We start from the raw sequence: 15,594 nt of genomic DNA, 5'->3' as shown, positions 1-15,594 counted from the left end.
ATTTAGAAAGAATTCCAAAAGTAATTGCCGTAGAATCACTATGATAGAAATTTTAAACAACCGTCAAAGATTTTTTAAATAAATTCCCGAAGGAAATCTCTATGAAATTTGACGAATCAATTCCCAAAGGAATAACCGAAGAAGTAATGATCGCAGTTTCCAAAATTTCCAAAGGAATTGCCAAATAAATTTTCAATGAAAGTAACATCGGAATTACCGAAGGTATTCCGGAATCATCTGCTGCAGGAATTCCTCACATAATTACTGAAGAAATCTAGAAGAAATTGTCTTAAGAATTTTCATTGAATTTATAGAAAAGATTCAAAAATGCATTTCAGAAGGAGTTTTCGAAGAATTTTGCAAAGGAATACCGAATAGCTTAGATAATGAAAGTCCAAAAAATCAACGAAAATCCCAAAACAAGTAGAATGACTTGCCGAAGACATCTTCAGAAAAAATGTGATAAGTTCCAGTGAAAAAGTCATTGTCGAATGAATTACCAAACCTGCTTTTTGAAGGCAAATATCAATAGAATTGCTGGCATTAATAACTAAAATTGGTGACTTCTAAAATATTGGCGAAGGAGCTCCCGAAAATACATTTAAAAGGATTTCCCAATGAAATAAAGAAGCCAAATAAACTGCTAATGGAATTACCGATGAAATTTTCAAAGGATGCTTGTAGGTGTTTGGTATCAAATTCCAAACATATTACCAAATGAATTCTTTAAAAAAATTCCGAATGGTATTCACATTACCGAAGAAATTTGCCAAACCCAAAGGAATTACTGAGAGATTTCCAAAAGAAGTCTAAATTGAAATAAATTGCAAAACAATTTACAATACGGGAATATTCCCTGAGGAATTACCCAAAGAATGTTTTGCCGAAAACACTTTTTTTGTATTATATACAAACCAGACTCGATTGTCCGAAATGCACGAAACTGAAATTTTGACTGATTATTACAATGTTGGTTTTACGTAAGTCAATATTTCTGCTTTATACAGCATTCCGTTCACCAGATATATTATCAATCCAGTCGAAATCGGAATTCGGTGTGAGCATCAGAATACCGAAGAGAAAAATCGTAGTTCGATCGCACCAAATTCCGGGCTGGATTGATAATATGTTCGTGAAGCTTTTGAATGAAACTCAGGATATTCGAGTCTAAATTTTGTAATTTTAAGAATCATACTCATAATGTCTCTGTAAAAGTATTTTCATGTCCACGTGGTAGTATTCAACCAATGAAAAAAAAAACCCTGTCGCCATTAATGTCGGGGTCAAACCATGTATATGTATTATGATTTTGCAATTATAAGTATTAATAATTCTTTCAATTGTTCTTGAAAACTATTTTTATAAGGGTTGTTATCATGCAATAAAACAAAGATGATGTCACGATGAATACAAGTTACATCAAAAATGTGAATATTATAGTTTATGAGATCTACACTTCTAATAATTGCTCTGAAAATGTATTATTACGGCCCTGATTGTTTTCAATTCACAAAACAAAGATGTTGTCGCAATGATTGTGAAATTCAAACGGAAAATAAAAATTTCCAAGTTTTATAGGCAATCAAGTTATCAAGTTTTCAAATCTCACATGGCGGGGAAAGTGTGAAACTAGCACAACGGTTCGGATTTTTCAAAAAAGGTGTTTGTTAAAATATAGCACGTTTAAATTTGCGGGCTAATTTTTCCCGCGTCGCAGTATATCATTTTACTAAGAAATTGAGGGTAGATCGGTATTTCCTTTTACAAAAAAAAAACAAAACAACCTGAAAGCCACTAAAACTGGCACCCCTTAGGCACCCCCTAGGAAAACATCCTAGATACGCCAATGTTGTCCGATTCTTCAAACTAAACTCAAGGTTTCCAGGGAAGTTTGTTAACTCCAAGGTACTTTACCCGTGGTGTCGTTGGATGAGCAGTCTACGAAAGTGTCCGAAATGTAGCGAAAAAGTTACTAAAGTGGTGTTTAATACTGAATCGGTAGACAACAAAAAAGCGTTGTGCGAAGAAAGCACGAAAGGCATGATCTGAGGGGATTAAGTGTAAAACAAATTTTGGACACTGTTTTGCTATAAATGAAACAAAACTCCTTGTACAATTTATGAAGAAACTTCGAATGCAACACTTAGAAATAATACTGGAAGAAGCAGGACTTTTATCTTCACCCAATACGTGAACACGTGTTTTTTTAAGTATTACAATTTATTGCGCATCTTTCTCGTACATAGTCTAACAACTTAACAATACATTTTGTGTCTCGAATTATATTATTTTACATCGTTTGCCATTCATGTATAATAACTGGATACATAAACGAAAAATAAATACACTACTTTTTCATTGGACGGTACAACACAAAGCTATCGTTCTAAACTGCTAAAATATATGGAAATAAACTCTAAGCGACTTCAACGATAACAGATTGAATTTGATATCACCTACATTTGATTATCGTCTTTTTTTGTTCTGAAAGGTGGTATTACCTCCGTATCCATGCATAAACACGTTGATTCAGTTTTGATTGTACAAATGGATTTAAGGGAGGCAGTTCCCTGTTTAGAAAATACAAAATGATCGATATGCTATCACGACTTGCACATGTTTCAGACACATTCCTTCGATCTACTGCCATATAGTAGCTAGGTATAAAACATATAAAAACCGTCTGAAAATTACAAAGCTGTTTTGTTTGCGCCGACCACATGAGTTGATTCGATTGTGATGTGAGCTGCTGACTTTTTCCTATTTGTAAATAACTCGCGCATAATCTTATCGATAGTACAATATTCCTACAACATTACATAGACGTATGTTACGCTATCACGACGGCGATCACATATTGTGCCTGGTTCGTTTCGTTTCGCTTTCACTGACTCCTTCATGCCATAGGTATGTACAAGTACTTATGTATATGGAATGCTAAAGCAAGCAAAGACACTTGAGTTCGACTAATGCACATCAGAGTACGGATACACCTCCCGGTTTTCGGTTTCATGCTGGGCAGCTTTCCACCTCAATAGTGCTTTCGCTGAGAAAAGCTCACCATACTATAGTCCTAACCGTTTCTATTTTTTATGCTTCAACGCTGCAAAGCTTCCGCTGTGGAAGCTTCGATCGAAATCGACTCAACTAGAACGAAATTTAATGTAAACTTTTCTATTCGATGGATTCGATTTTATGTAATTGTTTCTATACGTATAAATCTTTCTCTGTACATTTTAGCGTGATTTTTTTTTTTAATTTTCGATTTCTTACATAGCAGTCTCGAGTGGTTGGGAATAGCTGCGACTATCCGAACTGAGCATGTCCGTCATCGGTGGCAATGCTTCGTCAAAGTTAGTTTCGAGCAGGGCCTCGGAACGGGACCTGGCGTAATTGCTCCGTTGTGGAGCGGTGCGTTGCTGTTCCTGTTCAGCGGACGCCTCGTAAACAGTCTTTGGTCTACGGCTGCCGTTGCTGTCGACACGTGGCGGAGGGATGATGGATTCCCGCTCACGTCCCGGAGTGGCGTATTTTTTGACCGCCCTCATGTACGAATCGGGACGTCGAATCTCCCGAGCGTCGATGCTGGGCGTTGATGGTTCTGGCCTTCGAACCTGAATCGACGGCTGTTGGTACTCGTGAGGCGAACTGAAGTTTAGGCGATCGATCTTCTGATCGTATGGCAGTGTACTAGCGCTTAGCTGTGATGCGTTGGTTGAGGGTGGCTCTGGAGGAGCTGGTAGAAAACTACTGTGTCCATTGGAGGGCAGTGGTTCATATTCTGGTAGGCGATTTTTGAGTTCATTTAGGAACGACAGATTGTCACCTTTGATTCGCATCGGTAAAGTACTTGAATTGCCGTAGAAATCTGGTCCATTTTCGTCGTTGTCACCCTGATGATGTATGATAGGCGTATCCTCGTTGATGGCTGTGTTGATGGAATTGTTCCTGGTAACCCCTGAGTAAGTGGTAGAGTTATCTCGGAAACCCTCGTTTCTAAATGCAAGTTCGAAAGCGGTGCTTCCTCCATGGGAACTGTAGTCGGGCAGGCCGTAAACCTTGGTTCGGGGCGGACTGTCGCCAGAATGCTGCATGAAATCGGCTGTTCCGTTGGTAGTGCCATCAGAGTATCCCATTTGGCTCTTCAGTTGATCCGTGTATTCGTTGCTGTACTGCTGCTTATCGTACATGTCGTAGTTGGTCTCCGAGCTGAGGACACTCTTGTCAACGGATTCAATTGAACCATTGGAGGCCATCTTTTTGTAGTCTGTAGTTCCAGTGGTGACCGACTTCAGTGTGTCCGTTGAGCGAGAGACAACCTGTTGGTATGATCGATAAGATTAAATTAGGGTATCACCTAGGTGAATGGTTGGTTCATGAAACATCACAATTGTAAATATTACATAGGAACGTGTTAGTAGATCGAGGTGCACTTACAATCTTTATACATCCGTAGGCTGGTGTAGTGATAAGCAAACAATAACGATTTTTTTGTTTTATTAGAATCAAGGGATAAATATGAGGTTTTTCTAAGTGAGTTTACAATTTTTGACAAAACGATATTTACATAATAATTTAAAGACACTTTCACAGGCAACTTTACATTCTCCATAAACCTGCTTTTTTATAGAGGTCAAGCTTCAATTATATCCGACAAGTTCGATAAACTCTGTTAATGTACATTATTCAAAGCTTTTTCTGAAGTTAAGAACAATTAATCGAATCTGTAGCTGACATTATCAAAAATTAAAAAAAAATAATAAAAAACAGCTCTACCCTACCTCCATGTAATGACTAAATAATTTCACGATGATAATAAAAAATAAACAAAACCACAATCAGCATGACCATGTACTTACGAAATTTCTCCTACGAATCGATCCCTGAGGATCGATACTGTTGAGGCTACGTAAGCTCTGCCGAATACTGTTCCGCCGCTGCAACCTTTGCGTTTGTCGGTAGCGCGATTTGTAAACCCAGCACACACAAAGACAACATAGCAGCATTAGCACGAATACCAACGCTGAAATCATTCCAATCGCTACGGCATCCGCCTTCCAGAACAGAGGATCAATTTCCACCTAAAATGCGAGATGGACGTTAGGTTACTTCACACGACTTTGCAATTAGTAAAATACCAACCTTAGGATCGATTTCACACAGGAACGCATGCCGTTCGTAGCACTCCTCGATCTCCACGTTCCGATAAATGAACGAAGTGCACTGATCGATGTAGTTGGGATCTTGAACCCAAACCTTTTCGGCCGAGCGCAGATAGCGGGACTGTTGCTCCAGGAAGAACCACAGTGCATTGTAGTCTCCGTGGATGAACGGCAGCGAAGCATTATCCGAACGGCAGAAGTCACGAGCCTCGCGGAAACTCATCGGAGCACCAACGTACATGTAGCAGGTATCGATCAGTAAGGTCCAACCTGGTGGACATTTCCCATTCAGGACCGTTAGGTTGTTCATGTGCAGCGGTAGGTACTGGACTTCCAGCAGTTGGGGGTCATCGAAGCGATCGCGAATACGCGATCCAACGGCTAGGGTTTCGTTGTAGCTCCAGTAGTTGAGGGTTGCGTCGATTTTGGTTTTCCACACGTCCAGGGTACTAAATAGGTGAACAGTTATTAGATACTTATACCAAACACAAATGCTCATTTTTCAAGCTACAAAATACAGAGAACTTATTCTACCAAGGAGAACATATCTACACCTACCTATTCCAGAACTGGAAGTCAAATCTGCAAGTACAACATGTCGGCGTCATGCAGAGGAGTTAGTTTGAATATGGGAAATAGAAAGAATAAAGCATGCAAATTTTGAATGACTCGTTCGAACCGGATTACGCTTAGAGTTTAATACATTTGAATACATAATGTTTAACATCTATGACCCCAAATGAATTAGTATCTTACCTTGATTTCGGAAACAAATGAATTAATCAAATTAATTTTACTTAAGATATTAGTGCTAAGCTTATATAACAAGTGCTCTACCCAATTTACTAGTTTTCAGTCGTACTTACATGGAACGATTCACCGTGATCATTTCGTAGTCATTATCCGGGTTAGCGAAAATGTTATCCACGTAGTGTTGACCTGCTGTTCCTGCCACGATCGTTGCTCTTCCACTCCAATCCGTTGCCACGTTACTACAAAGAACAGATCGTTAATTTTACATTACTTCAATGCTCAATGTGAGATCATACTCGTAGAATCCATTATGTGAAGTCGTCTGATAGATCGGAAGACGAACCCTATCAAATCCGGATACCTCTATGATCCTACCACCCTTGTTGCTGTGCACATAGTTGTAGCTAAAATTTGAAACCACCTGCCGTAACACAACCACGTCCTTGAATGCAGCATCGTTTTGCGTTATGTAGTTGTTGTGAACGGTTACTTCCTGATAAGGAGACGACTGCCGGCCTTCCACATAGAGGGCCGGCCGGTTTCGATTTTTGACGAACAGATTATTGTGAATCCACCCTCGAAGCGATGTTGCTGATCCTCGGGAATCTGCTCGGATTGATAATCCTCCCTGGTTTTCTTGGATGAGATTATTCTGTAATAAATAAATCCTGTGTTTTTCAAACTGGCCTTTCTCGTCCGTTTACATTTCAACAAAATTAAGTTTTTGTTTTAGAAAATGTGTTCATTTTAGAATTTATTCTATGTACTTTTAACCCTCTATCTTCCACGCTAGAGAACTATTGATTTTCGACGAAATCGAGACAAACGGAATTAGATGAACATGATTTTGAAATATGATCGTAATCTCATTACGTAAACCCAACTCCCAGCTACTTCTTTCAATAGTGGAACTATTGATAAACAATCAAAATACTGCTGATTTACAACTAAATTTGTTTACATTGCTTTTGAAAATTTGTCCCAATTTGCAATAAATTTTGGTCCATCACTTTTTTCTTTGGAAAAGCTTTCTTGGGTTAGTAATACATAGTCGTTCAAAGTCGTGGAAGGAAAGGATTAATAGCAAACAATGCGATTAAGTTTTAAAAACCTACTCTGAAATGCAACGACTGCATGTTCTGCACATCTGCTCGTATTGTAGCCTCACAGGACGAAAAGTTACCATATAGCTGCCGACAATTGCGAATAAACCTGTTTCTTTCCAGCGTTAGAATTGGTGACACCTCACCTACAGTTACATAATGCAGACCACCTCCGACGCATTCCTGAATATCCGAATTCGAAATGTTGTGCTGAGCATCACGATCTACAATAAAATGGTTTCGTTAGTTATCATTATCCTGCTGGTTGATTGTGTACAAACTTACTAAATCCAATGGCGGATATCGGCAACGTAACAACTTCAGCAATGAACCCATGTCTCGCCGGAGCTCCACTGGCAATCAGTCGAACGCTCAGCGCAGACTCGAAAGTCCGGAAAAGCTTCTTCTGATTGTCGGAATCGGCGTCGATAACTCCAATCGTCTTCGCAGAAATGTTGTAGATATCACCATCCATCAGCTGGATCATATCCCTACGACCATATTCCTTGGAGTGGTTGAACAGGTTCGACTGCAACAGTCGGAAACCAAGTGGTTTCACGCGATAGGCGCTCTTGAAAATCTTCACACAATTAACCGGATTATTGTCGTACTTGTAATACACCAGAACTCGTTCTTCCAGCGTAATCTCCTTGTTCGTGTCGCAGATGTCGATCATCGAGAACAGATTGTACGGTAGATCCAAATCCTTCAAAGGATTGTAACTCGATTCATCGCTCTCTCGGCCTTCTCCCGTCAACGATATTGCGTTGATGCCCTGTCCCAGTGCCTTGAACACCGATAAGTAGTTCAGGTGGATCGCATCACTCGGCGATACAAGGTTTACTGCGTGGTGTGCGCTATTTCTGATGCTCACAAAGCTTATGCTGGGATTTTTGGAAATAGTTTGAATCGAGGGCGACTTCTCTCCATGCAGCATTCCTGCTCGATCCAGCTTCACAAACTCCATGACACTCTCCACCGGCTTCGCAGTTGAATGAGTTACCGCATCGTGAATTCTATGCTCGTACAAACTGGCTTCAAAGTCCTGGTTCGCAAATCTAACTCCTCCCCAGTAATTCCTTTCCTCTGGTTCACCATTACAGCTGATGAACACAAAGTCGGAATCCCACTGACATTCGTGCCGCCGTCCATACAGTTGACCGTTCAATCTCTCAGGGCATTCTTCCAAACGCAATTCATCACCGTGGCATTCCATTGGTTCTACCCAAGACCAAATGCGAGTCAACGAGTTCGTGTGAAACTCAATCCGACGATCGTGTCCGAAAAAGACATCCAGTGGGTCATATCCAAGCTCCCGACATACGACCTGTGCATTTCTTTCCGTAAACCGGCGATCGCAGATCGGAATCCACTGAAGCGTAGTGTGGTTATAGTACTCCAAGAAGCCTTCTCGAATGCTGTCGTTCTCTTGATCACTTCCTGAACAGTTCCTGTTAGCGCACAGTCGGATAGAGTCGTAGTTAACCATGTTCTCCAACGATCGTTCCACACGATTCAAATTCTCGGAAGCACTTTGAATAGGTTTCATGATGATTTCTCCGTCACGTGTACCACGAGCAACCAAGGTACCCAACGCCAAAATACCAACATTCGGCGCAAACTCCATCACAACTCCCGGGTAAATGTTCATCGTAACTCCAGGCATTATTGTTATATCCGCCTTGATTACGTATGGTTGGTCTCGCCGGAAAATAGACAGATCCTCGAAAATTCTTCCACCCAAGTTATCCAAATCCACGGATTTATTCTTCGAATGAACCACCGAAACACTTCCATCTACACTATCCTCAATCAGATACGGTTTGTACTGTGCCTCAGCATGGTTATTCCAATCGTCAAAGTCGAAAATACGCGTCTTGATGTGCTCTTCGTCTTGCGATCCCCACCAGTTCTCCCGAACGTCCAGGAAATTATTCAGCCTTGCAGATTTAATTCCAGCGATCAGATCGTAATCCTGCTCGTTGTTCGAAATTACATTCCGATAGATTCTCACCTTCTGAACACCTCCGAAACCGATTACACACGTCGGATCCTTGGCATTCCCTCGATCACCTCGTATGAAATTCCTCATTTCCGAACGCGTCGAAACCACCTTTTCGTTGCCCTCAATGTTATTGAAAGCCACTATCGCCGGAATCTCACCTAGAATTTCACTCTGACTGTCCGACCGGAACTCAATCAAATACTTCCCGGAGTTTTTAACGATTCGATTGTTATCAATTCGCATCTTCTTCTCCATTCCTTTGAACCCGATCAACCCATGAGCGCACACATTGTCCATGAAGATGTTCGACGAAACGTTAACTACCGCATAATGACCATCGATGATGATTCCAAACTTCCGATTGCGCACCCAGGTATCATTTCCCAAGTACACCGAATGAGTAAAGTTCTCATTGTACTGCCAAACGTACGGTAGGCTCAGTTCCAGTCCACCCAGGGAGTTGCTTTCCACGGTTGTATCCTGCAGGACGTAGTGGAACAGATTGTTAGACGAGCGCAGATCTTTGGAAAATTGTCGTATTCCTCGACCGTTGTCACGGATCATACTGTTGTTGATGTGGATCGTAATCTCCGAGATGTTGCTCTCGTGGACATCCCAAAACGGGGAGTTAATGAACATGGCTTCCTCTCGATTGTGACTGATTTCACAGTTGACCAATTTGATAGATTCGTTTGCCTTTCGGAGATAAAGCTCACTGTGCTCTCCCAGAAAACGATTGTAATAAGTTCCGGTGATGCCGCGGAAATTCCTTTGAATCTTGGTAGACGTTATTTGAAGAGTTGGCACCGGTCCCCGAACTATTCGGTTATAGATGTTCTGTATTGGGGCTTGGATGGAGCGCAGGATTAGAACTGCTCCTCCGATCGCGTTGTGACCACTTTTGTACTGAAGTATGGCACCATAGCTACTAGTAGTAAGTGGAAATACCGATACATCTCGTTTGACTTGCCAGATGTCTGAACTAGAGCTTCCAGCTAACGAATCATAGATCCAGATGTTTTCCGTTGATCTGTTCTCGATAGGGTTCAACAGCTGAATTCCGATCACGTAGCCTGGCTGACAACGAATCGTAATTATTCTCTCAACAGGTTCATCTTGAACGGGAAGTGTTATTATGTGTTTGACCTGCCACTGGTCGATGTCGATGTTCTGCGCATCTCGCGGAAGCATGATCGGTCTATAATCGGAATCATCTACATTAAAATCTGGTACCATGTTGAACCAACTGGTTATTTCACGTTGCTCTAGAGCAGATATTACCGCATCGTGGTTGATCCCTGATGCTCTGTTGTCCTTGATGATGCTCCCATGGATCTTTAAGCCCAACTGTTTGATGCTGATGCCGTTTCCACGATTCGCTGCGAACTCGGAATTCTTAATGGTGTTTACCGATCCAGCATAGATATCGGAGTAAATCACTCCCAAGCCATCCTGCAAATTTTCGACAACTCGAATACTGTCCAGATTATGCCGGGACAGATCCATTTGAAGTGCAGGCTTAAACATATTGGTCATATAATCAAACAATCCAGCTTTTTCAATTGTTACATACTGAAGATCAGCTCTTTCGGACAATACTCCAAACCGCAGCCCTGCCCAAGCTCCTTCGTAGCACCTCACGCCTACGTCATTTTCATGACTGCAAGAGTTCTCAAAATCTCCTTGTGAAGACTTCTCCGCTCGACATTGCGTAATGTCAATATCATGCTCCGTGCAACGAACATTCGAAAGAATAACATTTTCCGAAGTACCCGCTCCTGGAACCTCCGATCGTTGTAATCTCCAATCTTTAGGATTGAGAGCCAGTCCCAGCTGATGACATACCAGCGCTGCGTTGATTATGGTCCAACCATAGTCGCATACCGTTCCCCACTGGCCTTCCGTGTAGACCTGTAACCTTCCCTCGTGGTCACTTACACCGCCAACCAGCCTCACTGGAACCTTAGGAATCAGAGGATCCACAGGTCCCAAATCGACGATTGATTCGGTTTCTATATCCATCATCATTTCAGGATCCATCATAATAGCTTCCGTGGTATCGTTTTCCATCATCACCGCTTCCCGCTTCAACGTGAACATGATGTCGTCGGGTTTCCGTCCTCTGGCTTCCAACTTCCCCGTCACCATCATTCCCACACTTGGTGCGAAGTTCAAAATAACCCCGGGGTTGAGAATCAGCTTTCCTCCTGGACGCACATTGATGTCACGTTCCACGGTGTAACTACCCGATGGTAGAATCTCCTGTCCATCGACTTCCCCACCGACACGATCAGTTCCATCTTTGTGGAAGAATGGCACAAATTTCGCAAACTGAGCAATGGTCTGGGTACCCGGATTCGAATGGTGCAGCAAATAAGGGAAGTATTCGATTTTAGCGAGGTCGTAGCGATCCTTGCGATGGAACAACCGCTCGTAGATTCTCTCCTCTTCCTGATATCCTAACCAGTTATATGTGACGTTCAAGGCCTTGCTCTGATCGGACAGCTGTGAACCAACTTCATAATTCGATTCGTAGTTCGAAATTATGTTGCGGAATACATCTACGTTGTTTGATGAGATGACGACTGGGGCAGCCACTCGCGATCGAGGATTCAACCGTCCTTCACCACCGAAGCCTTCGCCTTCATCTTCCATCGGTCCGAAAGCTTCCTTGATTTTGTTATTTTTTACAAAGTTCCGGGTAAACAGCAACCATTGCGTTTTGTTATCGGTGTTTGGTGATAACCCGAGGGAAGCAACGTAGATACCTCTGTTGTACATGAAGTAGTTGTGTTGAACTATCAGTCTAACTGGGAGATGGCGGAATTCTTCCCAGGGCTTGTTACGGGTCAACAAAGCTCCGTATCTGCCCTTCAGAAATTGATTGTACTCGATTTTGCCATCAATGTTGAGAATGGGGCTTATAATGATCCCGATCTTATTTGAATGCTCGAAATTGTTGTGTCCGATTTGCAGTCTTAGTTTCCGATTCTCTATTGTCTCGAACCAACACGATTGTATGTCGATTGCATTGTGCGTACTGTCGTTGAACCAGTTTCCGGTGATGTTCACCCACGAATCACCGCAGTAGTTCCCGTGAAGAATACCGATTTCCATATTCTTAATGATATTAGCATATTCGATGGTTGTCGTTTGATTGAACTCTAAAAACTCCTGGCGATCTTTCGTGGTCTGATTCAGCCAGACTGCAAAACCGTAACCTTTATTGGAGCTCAACGAGCTGCGTGAAATGTTCCGATTTCCTCCGTAGTAGGTTATGTTGATCCCATCACCAACGTTGAAGCTAATCTTTGAATCGGTTACGTTGACATCACCTGCACCGCTAGTAACGTGCAAACCTGCGGCATGCTTATTGTTCGAAATCGTTGATGCGTGCACGTGTACCTGCGATCGCAGATTGTCGATGGCTATGCCGCGACCTCCATTGTCAACGATCGTTGCCTGCGTCACGTTAAGATCGTACGCTTTCGTGACCCCGGCGGTGATCCGGAAATGTGCCAAAACACGACTCCTGGGATCCGCACGGAGTTTTATGTGCATTTTCTCTCGGGTTGTGGTCACACTCTGAGGTCGGGTTGAGTTTCGTATGTTCCATGACGCCAGTAATCGATCATTTTCTGACATTCCATCGTAGATTTGAACGACGGCACTTTCGTTGCGAGCCATCTCAAAGTAAACGAAGTGGAACGTGAGGACGTACCCGTAACCAGTCGTAAGTGATTGAGCGCATTGCTTTTGCGATAAGGCGAAAGGTGATTGCTCAAAGGAAAGTTGCAGTGGGTATATCTGCCAAGCTGTAGTTGTGAGAGTACAAAAGTCGAACACCTTACTGCGATCGGTACGTTCGTCGGCACGGAGATCATGACCAACGTAGCGGATTCCATCGGCACCATTTTCACTCACAGTCACACTGTCCAGCAGCGTGGATCCATAGCTGGAGTTGACAAATATCCCGAAACCTCGACTTCTCCGTACGGTTACGTCCTTGAACATGAACGCTGCGTCGTGCTTCGTGACGTTGATTCCGGTGTACGACGAATGATCAACTAAGACATGATCTAAAATAGGCGGGATCCCCAACACTGAAATAGCAGCTTCGGCACTTCCTCCTCGTCCAGTACCAGCTCGTACGATGTCAACGTTCCTCAGCTCCGACAGCGAAATGAAATCGTACAGAATGTGGTTGTGCGCTAGCTTTTCCTTACTTTCCGCGTACTCGAACCGAATACCTCGCCAATGGGGCGTCACCTGGTCGAACAACGGCAAACACTGGACCCCGATATCGCTGTGGTAATCACACACGCCGGATCCAATCTGCCGGGTTCCCCAGGAACAGTCGAACAGCGACGCTTCCGTTCCCCCACATTTAGGGTCTTCGTACAGCAACCGTGGTTCGTAGTTCTGCAAACGGTCCATCCAGTTCCAGAAGCGACCTCCTTTGTAACCCATCTGTCGACAGGTGGTTTCGTAGTCCGCGATAGTCCAGCTGAAATGCAGATAGGTTTATGTTAGATACAGACACATAAATTTTCAATATAATAAGTATTAGTTGCATTTTCTTCTGAAGAAAGTTTCAAATAAGAGTTAGGGCCTTCGAACTTTTCCGACTCTTTAATTTTTTGGCTTATTCATTCATTAATTCTTTGTTGATTCCTTGTCTACTTAATTCCTCGATTCCTTCGTTTCTTGATTCCTTGATTTCTTAGCTCATTGACTCCTTGGTTCCTTGATTCCTTAATTCCATGATTTCATGATTCCATGATTTCATGATTCCATGATATCTTAAATCCATGGTTTCTTGATTCCTTGATTACTTGATTCCTTGATTCCTTAATTTCTAAATTCCTTGATTCCATGATTTCTTGATTCCATGGTTTCTTGATTCCTTGATAACTTGATTTCTTTTATTCCTTGATTTCGTGATTCTTTGGATCTTTGATTCCCAGACTCTTCGATTCCCAGACTCTTCGATTCCCAGACTCTTCGAATCCCAGATTCTTTGATTCCTTGATTACATGATTTCTTGATTCCATGATTCATTAATTTCTTGATTTCTTGATTCCATGATTGCTCGATTCTTTGATTCTTAGATTCTTTGATTCTCTGATTCTTTGATTTTTTGATCCTTAGATTCTTAGATTCGTTGATTCCTTGCTTTCTTGATTCCTTGATTCATTGGTTTCTTTATTCCTTGATTCGTTGATTCCTTGATTCTTTGATTCCTTGATTCTTTGATTCCTGGTTTCCTTGATTGCTTGACTGCTCGATGCCTTGATTCCATGATTATATAATTCCCAGATTCATAGATTCCTTGGTTGCTTGATTCCTTGACTGCTTGATTTATTGGTCCCTTGATTACTTGACTGCTTGATTCCTCGATTCCTTGATTTATTGATTTTAAAAATCTGCAGATTTACGTGGAGGATTACCGTTCCCATTCATCTGCTGAGCACGTGATTCAACAACTTTTTACGGGTAGGGCATATTCTTCCATTTTCCAATCAGTATAAAATTAAACTTACTTCTTCGAGTTGCTGCACACCGATCGCCATTTTCCTTGATTCAGTAGTTGTAGTCTTCCCGCCAGCGGGTTGGGACCATCTACCAATCGAGCACCAACGTCTCGAGGATCCGATTCGATGTCCTTGTAGCCGGAGTTGGGTAACGATGTGAACGTTATTTTATTTTCCGATGTACCCTGCAAGCGCGAAATAGAAAACAGAAAAAAAACATGAGTTATTATTATCAGCAACTAATCGTTTATAACATTACTCTATCAGTACGGTACGAGCGCACGCATGAACGAAAGCGAAAACGAAATCAGCTGTAGGCCGGGCCGAGCAGACAAGTGATGGCCAAGCGAAAACGAAAGCCTTTTAACCGAGTAACCGAGTTGCGGTGGAGGCGCAGATAAGTACGTTGAAGCTTCCACGACCACCACCTCAGTCCGAAGTGGTGAAAATTTCTTGATGGAAACTACGATTAACAGCTTGAGAAAATTGCTGTAATTGCCCCTGCATGAATTCGCACGGCAAAGTTTAACACGATATGCAGTTTGTTACTTCATAGAAAGCTGTTGTTTTGCCAATAGTTGAGATTGTTGCTATAAGATTTTTTTGGAAGCTTATATTTGTTCAATTCAATTGATTTACATTCAAAGAAAATTGAGATTCATATTTGTAAAAGTTCGATATGATTGAAATATGTGCAAAATTATTTAAATCTTATTTCGGTTAAAATCATTAAACCATTGCACAATACATTCAGATTTTAATGCGCAACCATAATAAATTCAAACCTTATTAACAAGATGTTTAACACACGCCTAAGTAAATCATCACCCCGATTCACCCATTCCACTGGCGTAGCCACGGGGGGGTTTTAGGGTTAAACCCCCTCCAGAGCCAAAATTTGTGGAACAAATTTGCAGTATAAAGCGCTCTGTGGCGAAAAAAATTTCGGCTGCGCCGCTATTTTCAAACTACGAATACAATTGCTCATTACATTTTACAATAATGTAAAGTCTAATCAAAAAAGGTATCATTGACCG

The 15,594-nt window shown here is 41.9% G+C and overlaps 1 protein-coding gene across 5 annotated transcripts in view; it reads right to left on the bottom strand.

Moving 5' to 3' along the window:
- Nucleotides 1-2,201: 2,201 nt before the first annotated feature.
- The window catches only part of LOC109428028 (protein bark beetle), a 64,556-nt gene continuing 51,163 nt past the window's right edge, over nucleotides 2,202-15,594 (bottom strand). For 3 of the 5 annotated variants that reach the window (XM_062850008.1, XM_029872696.2, XM_062850009.1), the window contains exons 3-11: nucleotides 14,567-14,742; nucleotides 7,304-13,530; nucleotides 7,031-7,242; nucleotides 6,212-6,567; nucleotides 6,029-6,154; nucleotides 5,721-5,744; nucleotides 5,143-5,611; nucleotides 4,860-5,081; nucleotides 2,202-4,319 (exon numbers count right to left, since the gene is read on the bottom strand). In XM_062850008.1, the coding sequence (XP_062705992.1) occupies nucleotides 3,270-4,319; nucleotides 4,860-5,081; nucleotides 5,143-5,611; nucleotides 5,721-5,744; nucleotides 6,029-6,154; nucleotides 6,212-6,567; nucleotides 7,031-7,242; nucleotides 7,304-13,530; nucleotides 14,567-14,742 (8,862 nt within the window). In that variant the 3' untranslated portion in view covers nucleotides 2,202-3,269. Of the gene's footprint in view, nucleotides 4,320-4,437; nucleotides 4,458-4,859; nucleotides 5,082-5,142; nucleotides 5,612-5,720; nucleotides 5,745-6,028; nucleotides 6,155-6,211; nucleotides 6,568-7,030; nucleotides 7,243-7,303; nucleotides 13,531-14,566; nucleotides 14,743-15,594 lie in introns of all 5 variants that reach the window. The other 2 variants (XM_062850011.1, XM_062850010.1) reach the window with 2 other exon arrangements.

The sequence above is a fragment of the Aedes albopictus genome, chromosome 2, assembly GCF_035046485.1.
Source record: "Aedes albopictus strain Foshan chromosome 2, AalbF5, whole genome shotgun sequence".
Classification (NCBI taxonomy): Eukaryota; Metazoa; Arthropoda; class Insecta; order Diptera; family Culicidae; genus Aedes; species Aedes albopictus.
The sequence above is the reverse complement of the archived record's forward strand: the minus strand, read 5'-3'. Positions and strand labels throughout refer to the sequence as shown.